The sequence below is a fragment of the Scyliorhinus canicula genome, chromosome 5, assembly GCF_902713615.1.
Source record: "Scyliorhinus canicula chromosome 5, sScyCan1.1, whole genome shotgun sequence".
Lineage (NCBI taxonomy): Eukaryota > Metazoa > Chordata > Chondrichthyes > Carcharhiniformes > Scyliorhinidae > Scyliorhinus > Scyliorhinus canicula.
The window spans coordinates 95,178,285-95,203,083 of NC_052150.1; the positions used below are offsets into that span (position 1 = coordinate 95,178,285).

The 24,799-nt window shown below is 48.8% G+C and overlaps 1 protein-coding gene across 2 annotated transcripts in view; it reads right to left on the reverse strand.

Moving 5' to 3' along the window:
* Positions 1-24,437, reverse strand: part of LOC119966141 (nucleoporin NUP42-like) — a 49,185-nt gene extending 24,748 nt beyond the window's left edge. Inside the window, exons 1-4 of one of the 2 annotated variants that reach the window (XM_038797413.1) lie at positions 23,824-24,437; positions 5,451-5,688; positions 1,440-1,534; positions 1,164-1,240 (exon numbers count right to left, since the gene is read on the reverse strand). In XM_038797413.1, the coding sequence (XP_038653341.1) occupies positions 1,164-1,240; positions 1,440-1,534; positions 5,451-5,688; positions 23,824-23,923 (510 nt within the window). In that variant the 5' untranslated portion in view covers positions 23,924-24,437. Of the gene's footprint in view, positions 1-1,163; positions 1,241-1,439; positions 1,535-5,450; positions 5,689-20,697; positions 20,867-23,823 lie in introns of those variants that run through there. The other variant, XM_038797414.1, reaches the window with a different exon arrangement.
* Positions 24,438-24,799: the final 362 nt, after the last annotated feature.

A 24,799-nucleotide genomic window follows, 5' to 3' on the forward strand; every position in this document is an offset into this window, starting at 1 on the left:
ACACTAAGGGGCAATTTATTTTTTTACCGTGGCCAATCCACCTGATCTCACATCTTTGGACTGTGGGAGGAAACCCAGAGTAAACCCAAACAGACACGAGCAGAACATGCAAACTCCACACAGTCACCCAACGTCGGAATAGAATCCAGGTCCCTAGCGCTGTGATGCAACGGTGCTAACCACTTTGCCACCGTGCCACCCTTATGCTTAGATTCAGTGACTGATTGTAGGCACATAAATTGTTTCTTTAGCTGCAATATTTCAACTATTTTACCATATTTTTATTTATTAAATCTCCATTGTTTCAAAGTAAATTGATGTAGACACAGCTCAAAACATTAAGCCCATCTACCCAGTCAGCATGTTGTTCTGTAAATTTTGACACATGATCTTTAGTGTCATTCAAGCGAATGATTAACCAGAACTTTTCAATAGGTTCAAAATTAGAAGTTAGACTGCTTTGTTCAAATTACGTTCTTGTAATCCATGAAAATAGTAGCAAAATAATTTTATTTCTAAATTAATCATTCATAATCCAGTACCCTGAGAGGCCTGAATTCACAGACCATACATGATAGTAAAACTAACAAGCACCTTGAAGAAAAAAAACAGAGCAGGTTTAAATAATTGTGGACTAAAAATCAGTAAAAAATTATACATAAACTTAAACCCTTCCCAAGACTCAGGATGGTGAATGAACCCTCGTCAGCTCTTCTCTATCAGCCTCCCCGAACAGGCGCCGGAATGTGGCAACTCGGGGCTTTTCACAGTAACTTCATTTGAAGCTTACTTGTGACAATAAGCGATTTTCATTTCATTTCTCTGTGGAACATATTCTACCAAAATAAGATAGAATTTGGAACAAGTTATTAACAGCGAGATTAGCATGCCAATAACTAGAGTTATGGCGCATATCACCAATTTTGGTGTCGCAGGAAAATTTGGGCCAGTGTATTCCCTCCCTATTATTAAAATTTATGCAAATACATTTTAATTAATTTAGAGTAGAGAAGAAAATGTGACATTTCAAATTCTAGAACACCCACATCTTTACAGAGTAGCAAAGCTTGCTTGACTGAATCGCCCCCTACGTTTCTACTTCATATCCTAAAAGTTACAATCCAGGAAACATAAAAATCACTTCAAAAGCATCGAGTTCTTACATAATTTTGTAAGCTGCCTCCTGTTCTACTGTTATAGTATTCCATTCGCAATTCTTCAGGGGAGATGTCCACAAGACCTGTAGATGGAAAAAACACATAGTGCCTTCTTACATATCTTTCAAAGATGATTAAATGTACCCAATTAATTGTGGCCTTTTACTGCAACAGGAAGTTTGTATGAGAAAACAAAGGCAGAATATAAGTGAAAAAAGAAAACATGCTGGGATCAACTGATTTTAGAGAAAACAAAAAACAGAAGTAGAATTAGCCTCATACCTGAAACACAAGCATATTCTTTGGCAACAGAATAACAGGAAAATAACCATTGGTTAGAGATTTCCCATGCTTCAATGTCCTTTCTCACTATTTCCCTGCAATAAATAGAAAACAATAAGACATTGTATATACTTACACCAAATAATCACTACTATTCAGTGAATATCATCAAAATCTCTTTCCTGTAGTGAGATGCAGTAGTCAAATAGCCCAGCAATAGCCACACTTTCAAAGTAGACGTTGTCGTGTTATGTAACACAGGCTGCAATTGGATGCAGCTTTAACCAAAAGATACTCCAGACCTTGAAGTTAGTACAATCTGATTCATTGAACCAGTAGCACAGTTCTCTACGAGTTTGACTCTCTGCTAACCTAAGTGTGATTACTCTGTCTGACTGAACCAGACTAGCTCTTAGCCACGTGCTGGAGGTGTGATACTGTAAATACACCCTGACTCACTCTGCCGATGTTCATCAATGGAAAGAGGCGGAGTGCGAGTGCCTCGTGGCTTTTATAGTGAGTTACCACCCAAGTGTCCTGCCTGCTCATTGGTCATGTCCTGTTCTCTGTGTCCATTAGCTGCCTGCCTGTGCCTGTCTGTATATCATTATCTGCATGTCTGCCTATCACAACATCTCCCCTTTTTTAAAAAAAATGTTTTGTTGGCAAATGGAAACGTACTTACATGTGGTGGCATATATTAACATATTTACAAGCTTTGGCATATGTTAAAGTATTTACATGTGAAGACAGCTGTCTAATGTGAGCAAACAGAACATAGCAAACAAAACAAATGTTCATAAGTCCAGTCTCTGGGGCTTGCGTCTGATCCTTGCCGACCGCCGGAGAGGTGGTGGTGGGGACGACGGCGCCTTGACAGGCGGAATGGAAGCCTGACTGATGGCCTCGTAGTTCGAGGTATCAGGAGGTTGCAAAACAACGGACGGAAACAGAGAAGAAAGCGGTTGCGGGCAGGCAGCTTTGCGCCGTGCTCGCCTGTTTCGTTGCACACCAGAAACATCAGCCATACGCACAACATACGAGCGGGGCACAGCCTGTTGAACAACGACAGCTGGAGCAGACCAGCCCCATCCGGTATCTTGATCCTGACAGTGTCTGCCGGGGATAACACGGGCAAATTGGTGACATAAGCATCATAGCCCTGCTTTTGCTGGTTTCGGAGCTGCTGCAACTTCTGCAGCACCGGGAGGTGATCCAGGTTAGGGAAGTGTGTGGCTGGAAGTGTCGTCCGCATCTCCCTGTTCATCAGGAGTTGAGCCGGCGACATGCCAATGAACAGTGGGGTCGCCCTGTACACAAGCAGCGCAAGGTGAATGTCAGATTCTGAATCCACGGCCTTGCAGATGAGCTGTTTCACAATGTGCACCCCTTTTTCAATGCCGGCCTGAAGATCCACATTGGAGGATAGTCATTGTGTAAACCCGCTGCATGAGGTTCAGCTGCCTGCAGGCATGCGCGCCTGCACAATGTGGGTGTCGGCCGCTTCGTTATCCCGTTCGCATCGCGCATGCGAGGGGCCTCGGGAAAAATGCACAAAATCGCAGCTTTCATCAATGCTGAGGCGTTGCATCCGGGAGATGGCCCGCACATACTCTGCCTCATGGGAGGCAAGTTTCTCATTTCCAGCCGATTTGTACTGGGCATAGTGATTTTTGGCGTGCTTATGCATGGTGCATGTTTTAATCATGACTGGCAGGGTCATATGCTTGATTTTCAGTAGCTGCTCCCTCAGAGGATCAGAGTAAACTCCAAAAACGATTTGGTCTCTGATCATGGAGTCAGCAATATCACCAAAGTTGCAGGACAGCGCTGGCAGGCGGAGGTTGGTTAAGAAGGCATTGAAAGATTCATCTTTACCTAGTAGACGCTGTTCGAATATGTAGCGCTCGAAGATTTCATTAGTGTCCAATTCACAGTGACTGTCAAACTTGTCGAGGATGGTGTGAAACTTTGTCTTGTCCTGGCTTTCGGTGAAGTGAAAAGATTTGAAGAGTTTGGTGGCTTGATCACCCGCTGTTGAGAGGAGAAGCGCGATCTTCCTTGCATCAGACGCACCCGCGAGGTCTGAAGCTTCGATGTAGAGCAGAAACTTTTGCTTGAATGTCAGCCAGTTGGCACTGAGATTGCCGGAGGTCCTAAGCTGGTGACGAGCCGGAATCTTCTCCATGGTGCCGGGATACATTCGCTGGTCGTCACGGAATGTACTGAGATAAACCACCTAGATTAAGCAGTATCCTGGTAGCATGTTGTGTTATGTACTCTGGGATAACACAGGCTGCAACTGGATGCAGCTTTAACCAAAAGATAGTCCAGACCTTGAAGTTAGTTCAATCTGATTTATTGAACCAGTTAGCACAGTTCTCTATGAGTTCGACTCTCTGCTAACCTAAGTGTGGTTACTCTGTCTGACTGAACCAGACTAGCTCTTAGCCACGTGCTGGAGGTGTGATACTGTAAATACACCCTGACTCACTCTGTAGATGTTCATCAGTGGAAAGAGGCGGAGTGTGAGTGACTCATGCCTTTTATAGTGAGATACCACCCCCGAGTGACCTGCCTGCTCATCGGTCATGTCCTGTTCTCTGTGTTCATTAGCTGCCTGTCTGTATATCATTATCTGCATATCATGACAGATATTTGAGTAGGATTATAAAAGCACCAAAGGAAGAGAGTACGGGGCAGCAACCATTTTCTTTAAGAGAGCACATGCAGAAGACTAGCAAAGGACATTGTCTACCATGACCATTAATAAGGCATCTAACTGTAGTTCAAAGTTGTCACACAACACCTTACAATAAAATTGATCAATATAAAATACAACTACAGCAATATGTAAACTAATGAATATTATCTTTTATTAAATTTTAAATGCTTTACCTTGATTAAAACTGAATGTTTAAGCAATCTTATTCCAATTGGTAATTTACTTGAAATAATGTTTAAAACATTATTTCAATAATGTTTAAAACATTAACATTAGTTAAGTGTATGCTATTGATGAAACCATTAAGCTGCAAACAAGGGTAATGTGGACAGATTCATTCTTCAAATTTCCTTTCCTCCCAAGGTTGCGTTTCACAGCTGCACAATGTAAAGACACAAGTAAAGGAAGAAATCTTGTAAATGTACTCCACATCAACAGCCATATAAGGCAGGGCCTTTTCCAAGTTATCACTGTTAATACCAGAATCCAACCTCACTTGACTCTCAACAAAAATTCCAAACTTAACTTTTGATTCCATTTCCCTGACTGGATATTTGTTCAAACAGAGTCTGACAGCGAACAACTTTGAACATAGAACATACAGTGCAGAAGGAGGCCATTTGGCCCATCGAGTCTTCACCGACCCACTTAAGCCCTCACTTCCACCCTATTCCCCATAACCCAATAACCCCTCCTAACCTTTTATTACGGCCAATCCATCAGAGCTTCACATCTTTAGACTGTGGGAGGAAACCGGAGCACCCGGAGGAAACCCACGCAGACATGGGGAGAACGTGCAGACTCCGCACAGACAGTGACCCAGCGGGGAATCGAACCTGGGACCCTGGTGCTGTGAGGCCACAGTGTTATCCACTTGTGCCACCGTGCTGCCCACTGATGGTGTTCTGGTTGACTTTGAACTCTACTTCAAACCCTTTATCCTATCTGTCACGACAACTATCTATTTTCAAGACCATGCTGTGCTTTGCCTTAATCTGCAACCTACTGCAACCCATCCCTTCTTCGCATCATTTCCTCCCCTCCATCTTCAGTGAAACTTCAGCCTTCGATCTGAGATTCAAACTTATCTAAACCTCTCTGCCTTCTTATTTCTATGCCCACTTTCAATTGTTTCCTCAAGGTGCTGCTATTCAACTACATCCTCAATTACTTCCTCTAATTCTTCACGATGGGCATAATTGTATCTATGCCATGTCAAAAGAACTAGATAAATTATATTTATCCGGTTATTTAAACTAAGTCATGCATAAAACAATTGCACTCACAAGAGGTTTTCCACTTCACGATCTTGGTCTTCACTAGAGAGGGTTGTAAACCTATTCTGCAGAAAGCTTCCAGAACTCGAAGTTGCTTTCTTCCCGGGATCGGCAGATCCAAATCCTCTTCTCTCGACATCCCTGCCACCACTTCCCCATGTTGATGCTGGTCTGTAGAAACTTGGTGGCTGGATATAACTAGGTGATTGATGTTTTTGGAACTGATTTCCCCAGGTTCCCCTAGAAGCTATAAATAGAGCAAGAGATAGTGAGAGAATGAATTGAGTTTAATACCCTAATATCGTTGCAGCCAATTGAGAAATCACCAGCAATGCAATAGTTAAACATTTATCTAAATTGCACAGAATTAAAATACCCTTATTGTTACGATTTTCAAAATTACCAAATGTAAGAAGTTTGATAATCAAGTTTAAAAGAAAAATACAATTTTTACAACAAGTGTATTCAACACATTCATCATTTAAAAATGATATGCCTGTCAGACTACTAGGAAAATGGGGCCGAGATCAAAACGTTTCGATACAAATGCAATGATAATTAATGACTGACATGTGAATGCTGACACAAAAATTGATACACAGATTTCCAATACAATATTAAAATTACTCAGCAAAATGGGACATAAATGAAGCCATTCTAAAACTAAATTTTCTAATTTTCTTGGCACGTCCAAGATCAGGAAATTCAGACACCGTTTTGTGGCTATTGTGAAAAAAATGTTTAATTCATTTAAACAAATTAAAAAGATTCAAAATCATACATTTAAAAAAAGATCTTTTATTCTCACTCTCAACATTTTCATCAAGTAAACAACAAATGAACAAAAAAAAACAAATACAATAACAATCCCCCAAACAAAATCAGAATCCCCCTCAATATACAGACAAAACACCTGCCCATGTGTTCCAGGTAAAAAATTAACATTCAATCAGTAAACAGTGTAATCAAAAGCAACAATAACCCCCTCCCCCCCACCATGTTCAATGGCAGCCAATTTTCGAAAGTGCATAATAAACAGTCCCCATGAATTGTGGAACCCCTCCTTCATCCCCTTCAGCTCAATGTCACGTTTCAGAGTCAGAAATTCCAGTAGACCCCCCCCCCCCCCCCAAGCCGAGGCACAGGGTGGAGAAGCTGACCTCCTCCACCCCAGCAGGACCTGCTTCTGGACAATCAGCGAGGCGAAGGCTAAAACATCTGCCCCCGCACCCGTCTGTAGCTCGGGCCGATCTGGACACCCCGAAAACGGCTTTGAGGCCCTAGTTGCAATTCTACATAAAGTACCCCCAAGATAATAATTAAAACCTCTCTCCAATGTCTCACCAGCTTCAGACATGACCAAAACATATGTACAGTTGTATCAGCCCCAATCTCGCGCATGAAGTTGCGGCGTTCACCCTCCGGAGCACCTCACACCACAAATCTTCTTCCATAATCTCCCACAACTATTCCTCCCACTTGGCATTAATCCCTTCCATGGACACACTGCCCTCCCTCAAAATCCTCTATTCGATCACAGACACCACCCCCTTCTCCATTCCCCCGCCGTCAATACCTCTACCAACAGCGAGGAGGTCGGCGCTATCGGGAAGTTCTGAACCTCCTTTCTCGCAAAGTCTCGGAGCTGCAGGTACCTAAGCCCTTCCCCGTGCCCCAGTCCATATTTCTCCCCCAACTCTTCCAACCTCGCAAAACACTCAAGAAACAGGTCTTTTATTACCCTGACCGCCTTCTCCTCCCTTCTCCAAAACCCCCCATCGAGCCTCCCCGGCTCAAACCTGTGATTCTCCCTGATCAGCATCTCCCCTGACCCCACTCCCAACTGCCTCCAAATCTTCAGAGTTGCCACCACCACCGGACTCCCAGAGTGTTTGCCCAGAGCCATCGGGAGCAGTGGCGTTGCCTGCACCCGCAATCCCAACTCGCTACACAGACCCTTCTCCATCCTAACCACCCCCCCCCCCCCGCGATGTTGGATCCTGCCTGTTGTCCTCTCTACAGCCACCTTTCTGACCCTAGCTACCTTCCCCCTCCAAATGAACAAAGTGACCGACTTGTCCATTTCCTTAAAGAATGCCTTTGGCAAAAAGACCAACAAGCACTAAAATAAAAACGGAAATCGCGGTAGCACATTCATTTTGATCACCTGCTTCCAACCTGCCAGTGGCAGATTGTGGACCTTGCCAAGTCCTCTTTCACCCTCCCCACCAAGCTAGTAAAATTGAACATAGAGCCCCCCACAGTCCCGTGCCATCTGCACCTGAAAAGGGTTGCTGCCCTGTGAAATGGCAGCCCTCCCACTCTGCCCCCACCCCCCAGCCGCACACCACAAAATAAATCTCAGCCCAACCCAAACCTCTCAAGGACCACCATAGAATATCCCATTCTACTCAATCAAACGCCTTTTCCGCATCTAGCGCAATAACCACCTCCGTCTCCTTTCTCTCAGCCAGTGTCATGATTATATTTAATAACCTAATATTTGAAAATAGCTGCCTTCCTTTCACAAATCCTGTCTGGTCCACCCCAATCACATTCGGGAGGCACCCCTCCAATCTAGCCGCCAGTATCTTGACATCAAACATTCAGTAGCGAAATAGGCCTGTACGACCCACACTCCATCGGGTCCTTATCTTTTTTTAACAGCAGGGAGATCGAGGTTTTCCCCAGTGTTTGTGGTAGCACCTCCTTCCCTATCGCCCCTTCAAACATCCCCACCATCAGCGGCGCCAATATGTCTTTAAATTGAGAGTCCAGCGAATCATGCCCATATGTTCTGGGCATGCCCGGCACTGGAAGAATTCTGGAAGGGGGTGGCGAGGATGGTGTCGAGGGTGGTTGGATCCAGGGTCAAACCAGGGTGGGGACTCGCGATTTTTGGAGTTGCGGTGGAGCCGGGAGTTCAGGAGGCGAAAGAGGCCGGTGTCCTGGCCTTTGCGTCCCTAGTAGCCCGGCGGAGGATTTTGCTGCAGTGGAAGGATGCGAGGCCCCCAAGTGTGGAGACCTGGATCAGTGACATGGCAGGATTTATAAAATTGGAGAGGGTCAAATTTGCCCTGAGAGGATCAATACAAGGGTTCTATAAACGATGGCAGCCTTTTCTGGACTTCCTGGCTCAAAGATAGGTACCTTGGTCAATAGCAGCAGCAACCCGGGGGGGGGGGGGGGGGGGGGGGGGTGGGGGGGGTGGGGGGTGTTCCTTATTATAGTTTCTATTTTTTTTTCTCTACGGTTATGTAACTTAACATTGTGTTAATTTAAGTTGTTGTTAATATGTTGTGTTGTTCATTGAGGAGGGGCGAATGTTTATGATTGCTATCATTATTGTTAGTATTTTATTATGGTTCGATATTGTTGTATAAATTCAAAATTTTTCAATAAAAATTATTTAAAAACAAAAATATGTCTTTAAATTTCTTGTAATACTCATTGGAAACACATCTGGCCCTGCCACCTTCCCCAATTGCATCTTTCCAATTGCCTCCTGTCCTCCACCGACCTCTCCAGTCTGGCCCTATCTTCCTCCTCCAGCCTCGGATACTCTGTTCAGTCCAGGAACTCCCGGATCCCCTGATCCTCCCCTGGTGGCTCCGACCGATACAAATTTTCATAGAACTCCTCGAACACCTTATTAATCTGGTCTGGGGCCACCACCAATTTCCCTGTCCTATCCCGCACCTGGACAATTTCCCTCGCTGCTGCCTCCCTCTGAAATTGGCCTGCCAGCATGTGGCCCACCATCTCCCCATATTCATAGATCGCTCCCCTCACCCACCTCAGTTTGCGTACTGCCATCCCTGCGGACAACTGATCAAACCTAGCCTGAAGCTCCCTCCTTCTGTCAAACAGGGACGGATCTGCATCCCCCGCATACCTGCTGTCCACCTCCAACATCTCCTCTATCAGCCTTTCACGCTCTTCCCTCTCCTCTTTATCCACCTTGGCCTCAAATGATATCACCTCCCTCCTCACTACCGCCTTCAGGGCCTCCCATACCACCGCCTGCAATACTTCCCCTGAACTGTTAAAGCCTACGTCCTCCTCAATCACCTTCCTGATCTTCTCACAGAAACATTGGTCCTCAGCAACGCCGCATCCATTCTTTTTTTAAATAAATTTAGAGTACCCAATCATTTTTTTCCACTTAAGAGGCAATTTAGTGTGGCCAATCGACCTACCCTGCACATCTTTGGGTTGTGGGGGTGAAACCCACGCAGACACGGGGAGAATGTGCAAACTCCACACGGACAGTGACCCAGAGCCAGGATTGAACCTGGGACCTCGGCGCCGTGAGGCAACAGGGCTAACCCACTGCGCCACCGTGCTGCCTGCCACATCCATTCTTCACCCCGGCCTCTGCACTGCCCCCTTCTCCTGGGCCATACACTCTTGCCAGCGCCAACCGCCACTCCAAATTCCCTGTTACTATAATGTATCTACCCCCCTGATCCACCACCACCTTCTCCATCTGAAACCAAACTCTCTTACCCACCAAAACTGCTACCCCCATGTCCTACTGTTGAACCCCGAGTGAAATACTTGGCTCACCCAGCCCTTCCTGAGCCTCACCTGGTCTTTCACCTTCAGATGAGTCTCCTGTAGCACGACAACATCGGCCTTAAGCTTTTTAGGTCTGCAAACACTCTCGACCGCTTCACTCACCCCCCAAACCACTCACGTAACTATCCTGACCGGGGGCTCTCACCCGCCCACCCCCCACACCTCCTATCCGTCTTCATAACTCCGGGCCCTGTCCACTAGGCCTGGCTGCCCTGCCCCTCTGTTGCAATCAAACCCCTTCTCCGTCCTCTCAGAATTCCCCATCTACTATTAAAACATGCTGCTGTGCAGAGGGACCTCGGTGTCCTTGTGCATGAGTCGCAAAAAGTTGGTCTACAGATGCAACAGGTGATTAAGAAGGCAAATGGAGTTTTGTCCTTCATTGCTAGAGGGATGGAGTTTAAGACTAGGGAGGTTATGCTGCAACTGCAGAAGATGCAAGGCCACAGCTAGAGTATTGTGTTCAGTTTTGGTCTCCTTACCTGAGAAAGGATGTACTGGCGTTGGAGGGTGTGCAGAGGAGATTCACTAGGTTAATCCCAGAGCTGATGGGGTGGATTACGAGGAGAGGTTGAGTAGACTGGGACTGTACTCAATGGAATTTAGAAGGATGTGGGGGGATTTTATCGAAACATATAAAATTATGAAGGGAATAGATAGGATAGACGCGGGCAGGTTATAGAATAGAAGAATAGAACAGTACAGCACAGGTTGTTTCCACTGGCGGGTGAAAGCAGAACTAGGGGACATAGCCTCAAAATAAGGGGAAGTAGATTTAGGACTGAGTTTAGGAGGAACTTCTTCACCCAAAGGGTTGTGAATCTATGGAATTCCCCGCCCAGTGAAGCAGTTGAGGCTCCTTCATTAAATGTTTTCAAGATAAAGATAGATAGTTTTTTGAAGAATAAAGGAATAAAAGGTTTATGGTGTTCGGGAAAGTGGAGCTGAGTCCACAAAAGATCAGCCATGATCTGAATTGAATGGCAGAGCAGGCTCGAAGGGCAAGGTGGCCTACCCCTTCTCCTAGTTCTCAAGTTCTTATGTACTTCCTCTCGAGTACACCTCACACAATATCGGTCCCCTCCCTCCAGTTGTCACACTTCCTCAGCCCATCAAAACCTGTTAACCAGGCTCCAATGACCACAGCCCCTCTCCCCACCTGTGTGGAGGACCCTACCCAGGCCCTGCCTCCCCTCCAATCCCCTCGCCGGTCCCAGGAAAACAAAGAAATGCCCTTCAAACAAACAAATCCAGTGCAAACACACAAACCCCAGAAAACCGTCATTGCAAAGAATCCCAACTCCAACTCATTTACCACATGTAACAACATGAAATAAAAAATAGAACTATATACAATTTTCTATCCCCCCTACCCTCAGCCCAAGACCAATCCTCAGTCCCATTTCTCACTTCTGCCCTAGTCCTTCTGCCGTCACAAAGTTCTAAAAAAAAACCCAAGCTTCAAGCAGTAACCACCCAACGTGCGAGTTCCTCCAACATGCCGCCACCGGAAGTCAGCTAAAAATAATAAATAATTCCGAACAGAGCAACTATGTAGAAACATACATTCTCCCCATGTATGCATGGGTCTCACCCCCACAACCCAAAGATGTGCAGGGTAGGCGGATTGGCCACGCTAAAACTGCCCCTTAATTGAAAAATTCAGAAAAACTACACAGGAACACATACTTTTAATGTAAAACAGCAACTAGAAGAGTGAAATACAAAAATCCTCAAAATACAAATGGAACTTAATTCAAGCTGCATTGCACTTTTCCAAATTTGTGCCCACTTGTAACTTTACAATTAATCAAAAATGTTGAATTCAAAGAAAACCTTATGCTATGTCACCTGGTGATACAGAAACAATGAGCAGTAAGTGACCACCGCAATTCAATTTCGATGAAGAAAATACCACAGATCCTTTCCTGTCCTCTCAACTCCCTTACTTCACTCTTCTCACATTCATGCCGCCATTCTCATCTCAGCAGCCACAGTGTACTCCAGCACCTTTAAAATGGGTTAGGGTACAAATCAGAGTGCTCAGCAAAAGTAAATACCGGTGAAAAGGAAGGACCAGGAAAAGGAATAATCAGCATGGATATCCAAGGAAATAAAGGAGGGCATCAAATTGAAACAAAATGCATACAAAGTGGCAAAGATTAGTGGGAAACTAGAGGATTGGGAAATCTTTAACGGTCAAAAGAAAGGCACATAAAAAGTGAAAAGAAAAGTAAGATAGATTATGAGGGTAATCAGCTAGCAAAGGTTTCTATAAATATATAAAAAGAAATAAAGTGGCTACGGTACACATCGGTTCTTAAGAGAATGAGAAGGAACATTTAATAATGGGAAATGAGGAAATGGCCGAGGCATTGAAGAGGAGTATTTTGTTTGTTATAAATATTATTATGAAGGTATTTGTATCTACATTAAACACAGCCAAAACCAGAGTAAGAACAAACAGAAAACCTCATAACAAATAAATAACTACCCTACAGCTCCAACCTCCCTGCCATTCCCCTCCACTCACCCTGCATTCCACATTTTAACCCCTTTATTCCACCCCCCCCCCCGCTACTGACACATTAATTTTCCTTGAAGAATTTGATAAACGGCTTCCATCTCCGAGCAAACCCACCAATAGACCCTCTCAAGGCAAACTTTCCAGCCTCAGGAACTCCGCGAGGTCGCTCACGCACGCCCCGGCTTCGGCGGCTCCGAGTCCCTCCATTCCATCAAAATCCATCTCCTGGCTATCAGCGAGGCAAAGGCCAAGATGTCGGACTCTCTCGCCCCCTGGACTCCCAGGTCTTCCGACACTTCAAATGTCACCACTTCTGAACTCAGGGCCACCTTCACCTTACACCTCAGACATTACGTCCGCAAACCCCTGCCAAAACTCCTTCAGCTTTGAACATGCTCAAAGCATGTGGACATGAGCAGAACGTGGGCAGCAGAAGAGAAGCGGCAGCCCGGACCCCGAAGCCAGAGACTCAAGCGCTCGGGAGCAGAGCCAGCGGAGCCAACGAGCAGGAGAGGGAGGGGAGGGGAGGGGAGGGGAGGGGTGGGGAGGGAGGGACAACAGACCGGCAGCGACCACGTGGTGAGCAGCGAGACAAAGAGGGACTCCGGTCCGCACCAGGACCCTCCAAAACCCTCCTGACCCAGTGAGAAGCAATGGGGAGAAAAAAGAGAAGTGGGAAAAATAAAAGTAAATAAATAGACGAGGAAAGAGAGGGAGAAAGAAAGGAAGGGAGGAAGAGAAAGAAGGTAACAAACCACAACCCCCCCCCCCCCGCCCCCCCCCCCAACAAAAAAGAAAAAGCAAAGGGAAACCTGAAGCCCGAGGAAGACCCAGCCAGAGCAGAGGAGCGGGGGAAGTGAGAGCAACCCCAGGGGAAGGAACAGCAGCGGGGAAAGAAAGAGAGACAGACTGATGGCTGGAGGAAAGAAAAACACCAAGGTGACTGGACAGCGAGATGCAAGCAGCAGCAGCAGCGAGGGTAAGGCGCATGAGCGTCGGACGCGCAGACAGGCGGCCCCACAAGACAAGACGGATGTACAGGCGAGCCTGAAAGGGAAAACGATAGTGGACCAAGCAGCGGAGCGTGAGCAGGACGCAGCGACCAGCATAAAGGAGGCGCTCTGGTCGGAGCTCCAAGCAATGATGAAGGAGACGACGCACAAAATGCAGCAGACCATCGAAGGCCTGGAAAGGCAAGTGAAGGCACAGAAAAAAACGATTCTGGAGTTGGAGAGGGCCGCCTCGGACCAGAGCAACAGGGTGATAACCCTAGAAGCAGAGGTCAAAAGGTTAGTAACGGCCCAGGGGAGTCTCAGAGGGAAAGTGGAGGACCAGGAAAATAGGTCCAGACGGCAGAACATTAAAATAATAGGTCTGCCAGAGGGGATAGAGGGCAGAGACCCAACAGGCTACATCACCCAAATGATGGGCAAGCTAGTGGGAAAGGAGGTATTCCCAAACCCACCGGAAATAGACAGGGTGCACAGGCTCTGACCCAAGCCCAAAGCCGGGGACCAGCCCAGATCAATAACTGCGAAGCTGCACCGGTTCCAAGACCAGGAAAGAATCCTAAAGTGCGCCCGGCAAACGAAACAAAGCACGTGAGAAGGGAAGACCATAAGGGTGTATCAGTGCATTGGGTCAGACCTGGCCAAAAAATGGCTGAATTCCACAAGGCGAAATCAGCACTGCACAAAAGCAAGGTAAAATTTGGGATGTTATTCCCGGCCAAACTCTGGGTAACATTTGAGGGGAAAGAACTGTATTTTAACACCCCAGCGGCGGCTGATGAGTTTGTTAGAGCGAACAATCTGGGGGAGGAGCACACACAACCACAGTAAAAGACATGGGGACGGAAAAGGAAGGGAAAACCAGAAGAAAGAGCGGAGGACAGACTGCAAACAAGGACAATGGACTAATGAACTGTGCACATGTGTGTTATGCCTGGCGCGGGACTGTGCTGCCTTGTCTCAGAGCTTGTCTCCTCCCTCAATGCAATGGGGGGCGAGTGGAGCGAGGGAAATGAGGGTGAGGAAAGCAAACAGGAGGGCGAAACAAGGGCCAGTCAGAGAAAGGTTAAACAGGGCCAGAACTGGGCGAATACTGGGAGGAGGGCCACCGTACTAACGAGGAGGGCCAGCACGGGAGGGCAGGAAGGAAGGAGGGTCACGGAGCCCCTCTCAGTGGAGCGGGAGCATCTGGCACAAAGAGGGGATGGGGGGAGCAGAAGGGGAGGGGAGAACGCAGCAGGGGGACAAAGGGACAGGGACTGGGGGGGGGGGGGGGGGGGGGAAGGAATCTGGGGGAGAACGCAGAGGAAAAGAGAAGCAAAGAGAAGGGTGAGATAGTGAAGCAGTAGAGACATAGGCCTCGGCAGGCATGGAGCAGGGCGAGGAACCAAGCGGGCGCCGCAAACAGCCACCCGAGAGGGCATCAGGGGGAAGGGAGACCCCGAAGGGCACCCCCCACCAGGATTGTTACCTGGAATGTAAGGGGGCTCAACGGCCCAGTGAAAAGATCCAGAGTGTTCGCCCACCTAAGAAGCCTAAAAGCAGACATAATCTACCTGCAAGAGACGCACCAGAGGGAGAAGGACTGACTGTTGGTAAGGAAGGGCTGGGTGGGACAGACGTACCACTCATGCTACGGGACGAGGGTGAGGGGGGTAGCAATATTAATCAGCAAAAGGACGAGGTTTACGGGAACCAAGACAGTTTCAGACCCAGGGGGAAGGTACGTCATGGTCAGCGGTGTCCTGGAAGGGGCACCTGTCATACTGGTAAATGTGTATGCTCCCAACTGGGACGACTCAGAATTCATAAAGACGACCATGGCGGAAATCCCAACCTTGACACACACTGACTGATTATGGGGGGTGGCTTTTACTGCGTGCTGGACCCACTGACCGACCAGTCAAACCCCAGAACGGGGAAAACGTCTGGCATTGCTAGGGACCTTCATGGAACAGATGGGGGCGGTGGACCCATGGAGGTTCCTGCACTCGGGAGAAAAGGAGTTCTCGTTCTTTTTGCAGGTGCACAAGGTATACACCCGTATCGACTTCTTTGCAGCGAGGAAAACCAGGGATCACGGGAACGGACTACTCCACGATCGTTATCTCCCACCACGCTCCACATTATATGGATGTGAGGTTGGAGACAGGCCGGGCCCAGTGCCCCACATGGAGTCTGGTCACAGACCTCCTGGCCGACAAGGCTTTCTGCCAAAAAATATCGCAGGCCACAGGCAATTACGTTAGCAACAACCAAAACGGGGAGGTCTCACCCTCCACGTTCTGGGAGGCACTGAAGGCCGTGATCAGAGGAGAGATCATCGTCTACAAGGCAAGTAGAGATAGGGAAGAGAGGGTGGCCAGGCAACAGCTAGTGGACTCCATTCTGGAAGTCGATAGAAAATACTCAGAGGCCCCGACCGTAGAGCTGCTGGCGGAGAGGAAAAAGCTGCAAATGGACTTTCACCTGCTAACCACCAGGAAAGCAGTGTACCAACTCCGCCAGACACAGGGGGACCTTCTACCAACACGGAGACAAGGCTGGCCGCCTATTGGCTCACCAGCTGAGAAAGCAGGCAGCCACGAGGGAAATAGCGCAGGTTAAGGATAGCAAAGGCAGACTGGTAACAGAGCCAAAGGAGGTCAATCGGGCATTCAAGACCTTCTACCAGGGACTGTACACCTCCGAGCCCCCCCCCGACAGGGATGCGGGAATGAAACAGTTCCTACACAGACTGGAACTGCCAGTGGTGGGGGAAGACAGATGGGGGGAGCTGGAAGCACCAATAGACCTGGAAGAAATCATGGAGAGCATCAGCTCCATGCAGGCGGGGAAGGCACCGGGACCCGACGGGTTCTCAGCGGACTTCTACAAAACATTTGCACCAGTCCTGGCCCCACACCTAAGGGACATGTTCGCGGACTCACTGGCAAGGGGCACCCTACCCCCAACGCTAGTGCAGACTACAATCTCACTAATACCCAAAAAAGATAAAGACCTGACGGAATGCGGATCATACAGACCCATTTCACTGCTGAACGTGGATGCGAAAATACTCACAAAGGTCCTGGCCAAAAGGCTGGAGGGCTGCGTACCAAAGGTGGTCGCAGAGGACCAAACGGGCTTTGTCAAGCGTAGGCAGCTCACAGCGAACATCAGGCGGCTGCTGAATGTGATAATGACCCCCCCAAACACACAAACGCCATGATTAGCCTGTCTATGTTTTGGAAAAAGGCCTTGGTTATGAAGATCGGGATGGATCTAAACAGGAAGAGGAACCTTGGCAGTACGTTCATTTTGATCGTCTGCACTCTTCCCGCCAGGGAGAGTGGGAGTGAGCCCCACCGTTGAAGGTCTTTTCTTACTTTCTCCACCAGGCTGGTCAGGTTCCACTTGTGGATCCGTGTCCAGTCTCTGGCTATTTGGATCCCAGGTAACGGAATCTGTTCTGGGCTGTTTTGAACGGGAGCCCCTTCAGCTCATCCCTCCCCCTTTTGGGTTCTCTGGGAATGTCTCGCTTTTGCCCAGGTTAAGTTTGTAGCCCGAGAAGGTTCCAAACTCTTTTTGTATTGCCTTCAGTCCCTCCTGTGGCTTCGAGACATAGAGGAGCAGGTCACCTGCATAGAATGAGACTCTGTGCTCTCTGTCTCCTCTCCAGATTCCCTTCCAGCTTTTTGCGTTCCGCAGGGCTATCGCCAGGGGTTCGATCGCTAGCACGAACAAGAGTGGGGACAGGGGGCAGCCTGTCTTGTTCCTCTCTGTAGCTGGAAGTATTCAGAGCTGGTGGTATTAGTTCGGGCACTCGCTTTGGGAGCGTTGTACAGGAGCCTCACCCAGACGGTGAATCCCGCTCCTAGCCCAAATCGTTCCAGTACTTCGAGGAGGTAGCTCCATTCGACTCTGTCAAAGGCCTTTTCTGCGTCCAGGGAGACGATCACATTCAGCAGCCGCCTGATGTTCGCTGTGAGCTGCCTACGCTTGACAAAGCCCGTTTGGTCCTCTGCGACCACCTTTGGTACACAGCCCTCCAAACACACAAACGCCATGATTAGCCTGGGGGGGGGGGGGGGGGGGGGGGTGTCCAAGAACCTGAGAATTCCCAAACCGACAGTGCAAAGAGGGAAAGTCAGAGGGGGCCTGGCTCTACCGAACCTACAATACTACCACTGGGCAGCAACAGCAGAAAAGGTGAGGGGGTGGGTACAAGAACCCGACACAGATTGGGTACAAATGGAGGAGGCATCTTGTAAAGGAACAACCCTCCGGGCCCAGGCTACAGCAGCACTCCCTTCCCCCTCAACAAGGTACACAACGAGCTCAGTGGTAGCAGCCACGCTGAGAAAGTGGACCCAGTTGAGACAGCATTTTGGGATAACCAAAATGTCCCTTATGGTCCCCATCTGCGGCAACCACAGATTCCCCCCCCCGCTATGCTAGATATAACCTTCAAAAGATGGAGGCGGGATGGGGGCACACTGACGGTCAGGGACTTTGACGTAGGGCGCAGACTGGCGACACTGGCCGAACTGACAAGGAAGTGGAAACGAGCAAGAGGACAGGAATCGAGACACCTGCAAATAAAGCACTTCCTCCGCAAAGAGACAGTAGGGTACCCCGGGGCCCCAGAAAGCACACTACTAGAGGACCTGATAGGCACAAGCAGCGAGAAGGGGGGGCTATGTGGGAAAATATACGGACAGCTACTGGACAGAGCCCGAATACCACTGGACGGGACTAGACAAAAATGGACGAACTGGGGACAGAGGTAAGATGGGGACTCTGGAGCGAAGCACCGAGCAGGGTGAGCTCCACCTCCTCCTGCGCAAGGCTCAGCCTAATGCAGCTCAAAGTGGTGCACAGAACGCACCTGACCAGAACCCGAATGAGCAGGTTCTTCCCGGCGGTGGAGGACAAATGTGAACGGTGACAGAGGGGCCCGGCCAACCACACCCACATGTTTGGGCTTGCCCCAAGCTTGCTGGGTTCTGGACAGCCTTCTTCGAGGCAATGTCCAAGGTTGTGGGGGTGAAGGTGAAGCCATGCCAATAATGGCAATCTTCAGGGTATCAGAGCAGCCAGAGCTATACATGGGGAAGGGGGCCAACACCTTGCTTTCGCTTCCCTAATCGCACGCCAGAGAATCCTGCTCGGCTGCCGATCGGCAGCACCACCCAAAGCTGCAGACTGGCTCACTGACCTCTTGGAATTTCTCCACCTGGAGAAGAATAAGTACGCCATCCGAGGGTCAGAGGAAGGCTTCCTGGATACTTGGGGGCAGTTCGTCGGCCTGTTCCAAAACCTGTTCGAGGTATCTCGGATATTGAGATAAACCCACAAACCCCAAAATCAGAGCATTAATTTCCCTGAAAAAAAGATTTTGGAATGAAGATTGGGAGGCTCTGGAAAACAAATAAGAGCCTCGGGAGTACCACTATTTTCACTATCTGCACCCACCTCACCAGTGATAACAGGAGCACATCCTAAAATTCCCCCTCGTTTGCTCCACCAACCGGGCCAAATTCAAATTATGTAATTGCTCCCATCCCCACACCACCTGGATGCCCAAATACCTAAAACCCGCCCCCACCAACTTAAACAGCAGCTCGCCCAACCTCCTCTCCTGCCCCCTTGTCTCGATTGGGAAGACCTCACTCTCCCCCATGTTTGTATCTGGTAAGCCGGCCAAACTCCTCTAACATTCATAATTCTCCCAGTACCTCCCAGTGGATCCGATATATCAAGCAGCAGATCGTCTGCATATAGCGAGACCCTGTGCTCCACTTCCCTCGCACTATCCCTCTCCAACCCCTTAACGCTCGAAGCGCCATTACCAGTCACTTTATTGCCATGGCAAAAAGCAATGGGGAGAATGGACATCCCTGCCTTGTTCCACGATGTAATCCGAAGTACTCCACAATCACCCGATTCATCCGTACGTTAGTTACCGGCGCCCTATCCAACAACTGGACCCAGTCCACAGACCCCTACCCAAACCATCCCAGCACTTCCCACAGATACTCCCATTCCATCCAATCAAATGCCTTCTCCGCGTCAATAGCAACTGCATCTCCACCTCTTGTTCCTCCGGGAGCATCATTATCATATTTAATAATCGGCTAACGTTTGGGAACCGATGCCTCCCCTTTATAAACCCTGTCTGGTCTTCTCCTATCACTCCCAGTACACAGTCCTCAATACATGAGGCCAAGATCTTTGCCAGCAGTTTGGCATCCACTTTTACCTTATCCTTCTTCAATATTATGGATATGGAAGCCTGCGACAGCATAGGGGAAAGTTGCCTCTTATCCCTCACCTCTTTGTATTCCATCACCAGTCCCAGCTCCCCAGAAAACTTCTCATAAAATTTTACCGGGAACCCATCCGGGCCTTTCCCTTACTGCATCGCCCCCATGCTCTCCATCACCTACACCAATCGAATGGGGGCTCCCACCCCCTCAACCACCTTGCGGAACTCCAATTTGTGTAGAAATCGCTGTATTTGCTCCCTTTTAATCGCTGCTTTTACAAGAGGCTCCGATTCAGAGAGCCTCTTATAAAACTCCTCGAAAACCCCATTCATTCCCAACAGGTCCGCTCCTACTGCCGCTCCTTCAACAACTCTGCCTCCAAGGTCTCCGAGTACCTCCTATCTACCCGCAAGATCTTTTCCACCAGTCCATCCATCTCTGCCCACTCCATCCTATCCCCATGCGCCCGAATAGATTATAAACTCCCCACTAACCACCCCCTTAAGCACCTCCCATAGCGTGGAGGCCGAGATCTCATCCGTATCATTCAGCTCCACATACCACCGGATGGACATCCGCATCTGCTAGCAACACCACATCCAGTTTCCACTGTGCCCGCTGTCCCCCACCCGCCCCACCGCCCCGCCTCTCCCAAGTCAACCCAGTGTGGCACATGGTCAGAGAACATAATCGCCAAGTATCCCGAGTCAACCACTTCCGCCAGCAGCGTCTTGTTCACCATAAATGGAGCTGAATGCCAACGGTGAGGTGAGAATGATCGCCCTTGACATCAAGGCAGCATTGTACTGAGTATGGCATCAAGTAGCCCTAGGTAAACTGGAGTCAACGGAATCAGGGGGGAAACTCTCCTCTGATTGGAGTCATACCTGGCACAGAGGAAGATGGTTGTGGTGATGGAAGGTCAATCATTTTAGCTCCAGGTTGTGGCCATCTAAAATAGCCGCCCACAATGGATAATGGGAATTATGGTTAGGTTAGGACACAGACGAAACACAGCCCGTGTACTGTGCAGAGGAAAACCAGACCTGTACACAAACTCACACCTGTTAAAGGCCAACCACCGACTTCCCCAGGGCAATGAGACACAAATTGAAAATAGCAGCAGTAACAGGCTCTGGGGCGCCTATTTACCTTATTAGGGAGTGCATACGTGCCTTGGACAATGGCAGCTAGGACCCGCCCAGCCATTGAGGTACCCGCCCCTAATTGGCCAGAATCGATTAGGGTGATCAAAACCCTATCGATCCATTGGATCTCGAGTTGGGACCGCCCAAAAGAGCGCGAAAGATCGGAGGATAAGAAGAACGGAGCGACCAATATTCTGTCTCTTTTGGGACCAGCCTCTGCCCCTACCAACTGCAGCACATCGACCAGCCAAGTTCAAGGACCTGCGATCGCTACCTGAAGGACGAGCCGCAGCTAAGATGAACCTGACAACTTTCAGCTGCCACACATGAGGATTCAGATAAAGCCCTTGTCTAACCTGTACAGAGCCCGTCACTTGGAAGTTAAGTAAAGGTCATTTAACTTGTTAGGTATAGTTTAATGTGTAGCCGCGTGTAGATTATTACGCATAGAACCAAGCCTGTATTTAATAATAAACAATAATTGAACTAATATACTGGTTGTGTGGTCATTTGTCCAGTACAAGGAACATACTCGCGTCTTGTGGTGCTGATAAAACAGCAACAAGGTCATCACTGCAGGAGTTCCTCAGGGTAGTGTCCTAGGCCCAACCATCTTCAGAGGCTTCATCAATGACTTCAGAATGTTCAGCACCATTCGCGATTCCTCAGATAATGAAGCAGTCCATGTCCAAATGCATCAAGAGCTGGACAATATCCAGGCTTAGACTAACAAGTGAGAAGTTACATTTGCACCACACAAGTGCCAGGCAATGCCCATTTCCTACAAGAGAGCATCTAACCACCGCCTCTTGACATTCAATGGCATTATCATCGCTCAATCCCCCACAATCAACATCCTGGGGTTACCACTGATCAGAAACCGAACTGGACTAGCCACATCAATAATAATAATCTAATAATAATTATTATTGTTGTCACAGGTAGGCTTCCATTAACACTGCAACAAAGTTACTGTGAAAATCCCCTAGTCGCCACACTCTGGCGTACACAGATGGAGAATTCAGAATATCCAAATTACCTAATAGCGCGTCTTTTGGGACTTGTGCAAGGAGACCGGAGTTCCCAGAGGAAACCCACGCAGACACGGTGAGAGCGTACAGCTCCGCACAGAGTGACCCAAGCCAGGAATCGAACATGGGACTCGGGAGCTATGAAGCAAAAGTGCTAACCACTGTGCTATCATGCCACCCTTACTGTGGCTACCAGGGCAGGTCAAAGGCTAGCAGCAGATACTTGGAACTCCACCGTTGGAGGTTTCCTCTCCGAATCACTCACCACCCTGACTTGTCCACTGCAGTCCTTCAGGTGTGGGTGCTGTTAGGGAGGGAGTTCAGGATTTTGCCCCAGCGACAGTGAAAGAGCGGTGATATATTTCCAAGTTGGGGTGGTGAGTGACTTGCAGGGAAACCTCCAAGTGGTGGGGCTCCCAGGTATCTGCTGCTCTTATCCTTCAAGATGGTAGTGGTCGTGGGTTCGGAAGGTGCTGTCTAAGGAACCTTAGTGAATTACTGTAGTGCATCTTGTAAGTGGCACACAAGGCTACCACTGTTCATCGGTGGTGGAGGGTTTGAATGTTTGTGGAAGGAGGAGCAATCAAGCAGGCTGCTTTGTCCTGGATGGTGTCAAGCTTTTGGAGTGTTGTTGGAGCTGCACTCATCCAGGCCAGTGAAGAGTATTCCATTACACTCCTGACTTGTGCCTTGTAGATAGTGGACAGGCTTTTGGGGAGTGGGGTCAGGAGGCGAGTTACTCGCCATAGAATTCCTTCCATCACTTTGCTGATGATGGAGAGTAGATTGGTAAGGTGATAATTGGCTGGGTTCAATTTGTTCTGTTTCTTGTGTACAGGACACACGTGGGCAATTTTCCACGTTGCCGGGTAGATGCCAGTGTTGCAGCTGTACCGGAACAGCTTGGCTAGGAGTGCGTAAAGTTCTGGAGCACAAGTCTTAAGTATTATTGCCAGATTATTGTCAGGGGCCAAAGTCTTTGCAGTATCCAGTGCCGACAGCTGATCCTTGATATCAAATGGAATGACTCGTATAGGCTGAAGACTGACATGTGTGATTCTGGGGAGCTCCAGAGGAGACCGATCTGGGGACCTCCAAAGGAGCCCGAGATGGATCATCCACTCAGCACCTCTGGCTGAAGACTGCTGCGAATGCCTCAGCCTTACCTTTTGCACAGATGTGCTGGGCTCCTTCATCATTGAGGATGGGGATATTTGTGGTGCCTCCTCCTCCAGTGACTTGTTTAATTGTCCACCACCATTCATGACTGGATGTGGCAAAACCACAGAGCTTAGATCTGATCTGTTGGTTGTGGGATTGCTAAACCTTAATTTACTGCTTATGCTGTTTGGCACACAGGTAGCCCTGTGTTGCAGCTTCACCAGGTTGACACCTCATTTTTCAATATGCCTGATGTGGCTCCTTGCATGCTCTCCTGCACTCTTCATTGAACCAGGACTGATCCCCTGGCTTGCTGATAATGGTAGAGTGGGGGATATGCCAGGCGTGAGTTTACAAATTGTGACTGAATTAGCTGTTTAGCTCACAGGGCTAATCGCTGGCTTTGAAAGCAGACCAAGGCAGGCCAGCAGCACGGTTCGATTCCCGTAACAGCCTCCCCGAACAGGCGCCGGAATGTGGCGACTAGGGGCTTTTCACAGTAACTTCATTGAAGCCTACTCGTGACAATAAGCGATTTTCATTTTTCATTTCATGAATACAATTCAGCTCATGGATGCATGGTGGTAGTGCCACACAACACGATGGAGGGGATCCTCAATGTGAAGACCAGAAATCTTCCTTTTTCCTCAACCCCTCCCCACTTCACTCTTACCCGTGTTCGGCTGTCCTCGCCCTACGCCTCGCGGGTGTTCATTCCAACAGTTGTCCCCGAAACGGCAGCGTCCCTCAAGGAAAAATTTACACACCGGCATGCTGGCGATCTGTGGGCCAAGTCTCCAACGTTACTGCAGCTTCTTCGACATTGTGACCCGCTTCCTCCCGCCTGCAAGTGGAGATCCGTCTCTCAGAGCGGTCGCGCTCTCTCTGACTGTGCAAAGATGTTGTGGAGGTTGGGGCGAGGTAATCTCTGCGGTTTGTTAATGGCCGGAAAAGGGGGCCCCTGAACCTGTACTAACAATTTCATTAGCTTTGAGCAGTATGGGAATGGATTTAGAATTAGCACGGAGCATTCACGATCATAAAATAATCCGCCTGATCTGTAATTACATTTGATGAATTTAAATTTGGAACTTTAAAAACTCTGGTGGACAACCGACGAGTCGCTCATGTCATCAGGGCGCCTGTTGATGTCGTTCCGATCGTGGACGAGGGGCGGGGCTCCGATTGTGGGTGAGCGGCGGGGCTCTGGGGGGCGGTGCTCTGATTGTGGGCGAGGGGCGCGGCTCTGTGGGCGAGGGGCGGAGCTTTGAGTCTGGACGGGAGGGCGGGTTCTAATTGTGGGCGGGACTCTGATTGTGGACGAGGGGGTGGGGCTCTGAATGTGGGCGGGTCTCTAATTGTGGGGGCGGGGCTCTGATTGTGAGGGAGGGGGCGGGGTCATTTATTGAGCGGGCAGTGCAGGACTCTGTGGGGGCGGGGCTCCGATGTGGACGAAGGGCGGGGCTCTGATTGTGAGGGAGGGGGCGGGGTCATTTATTGAGCGGGCAGTGCAGGACTCTGTGGGGGCGGGGCTCCGATGTGGACGAAGGGCGGGGCTTCAATGCGGAGACGAGATGCTGTTGTTGAATCCTATTAAATCAGCAGTTCAGAACTGAATAACTGCTGGGTACCTATACTAGCTAATCATA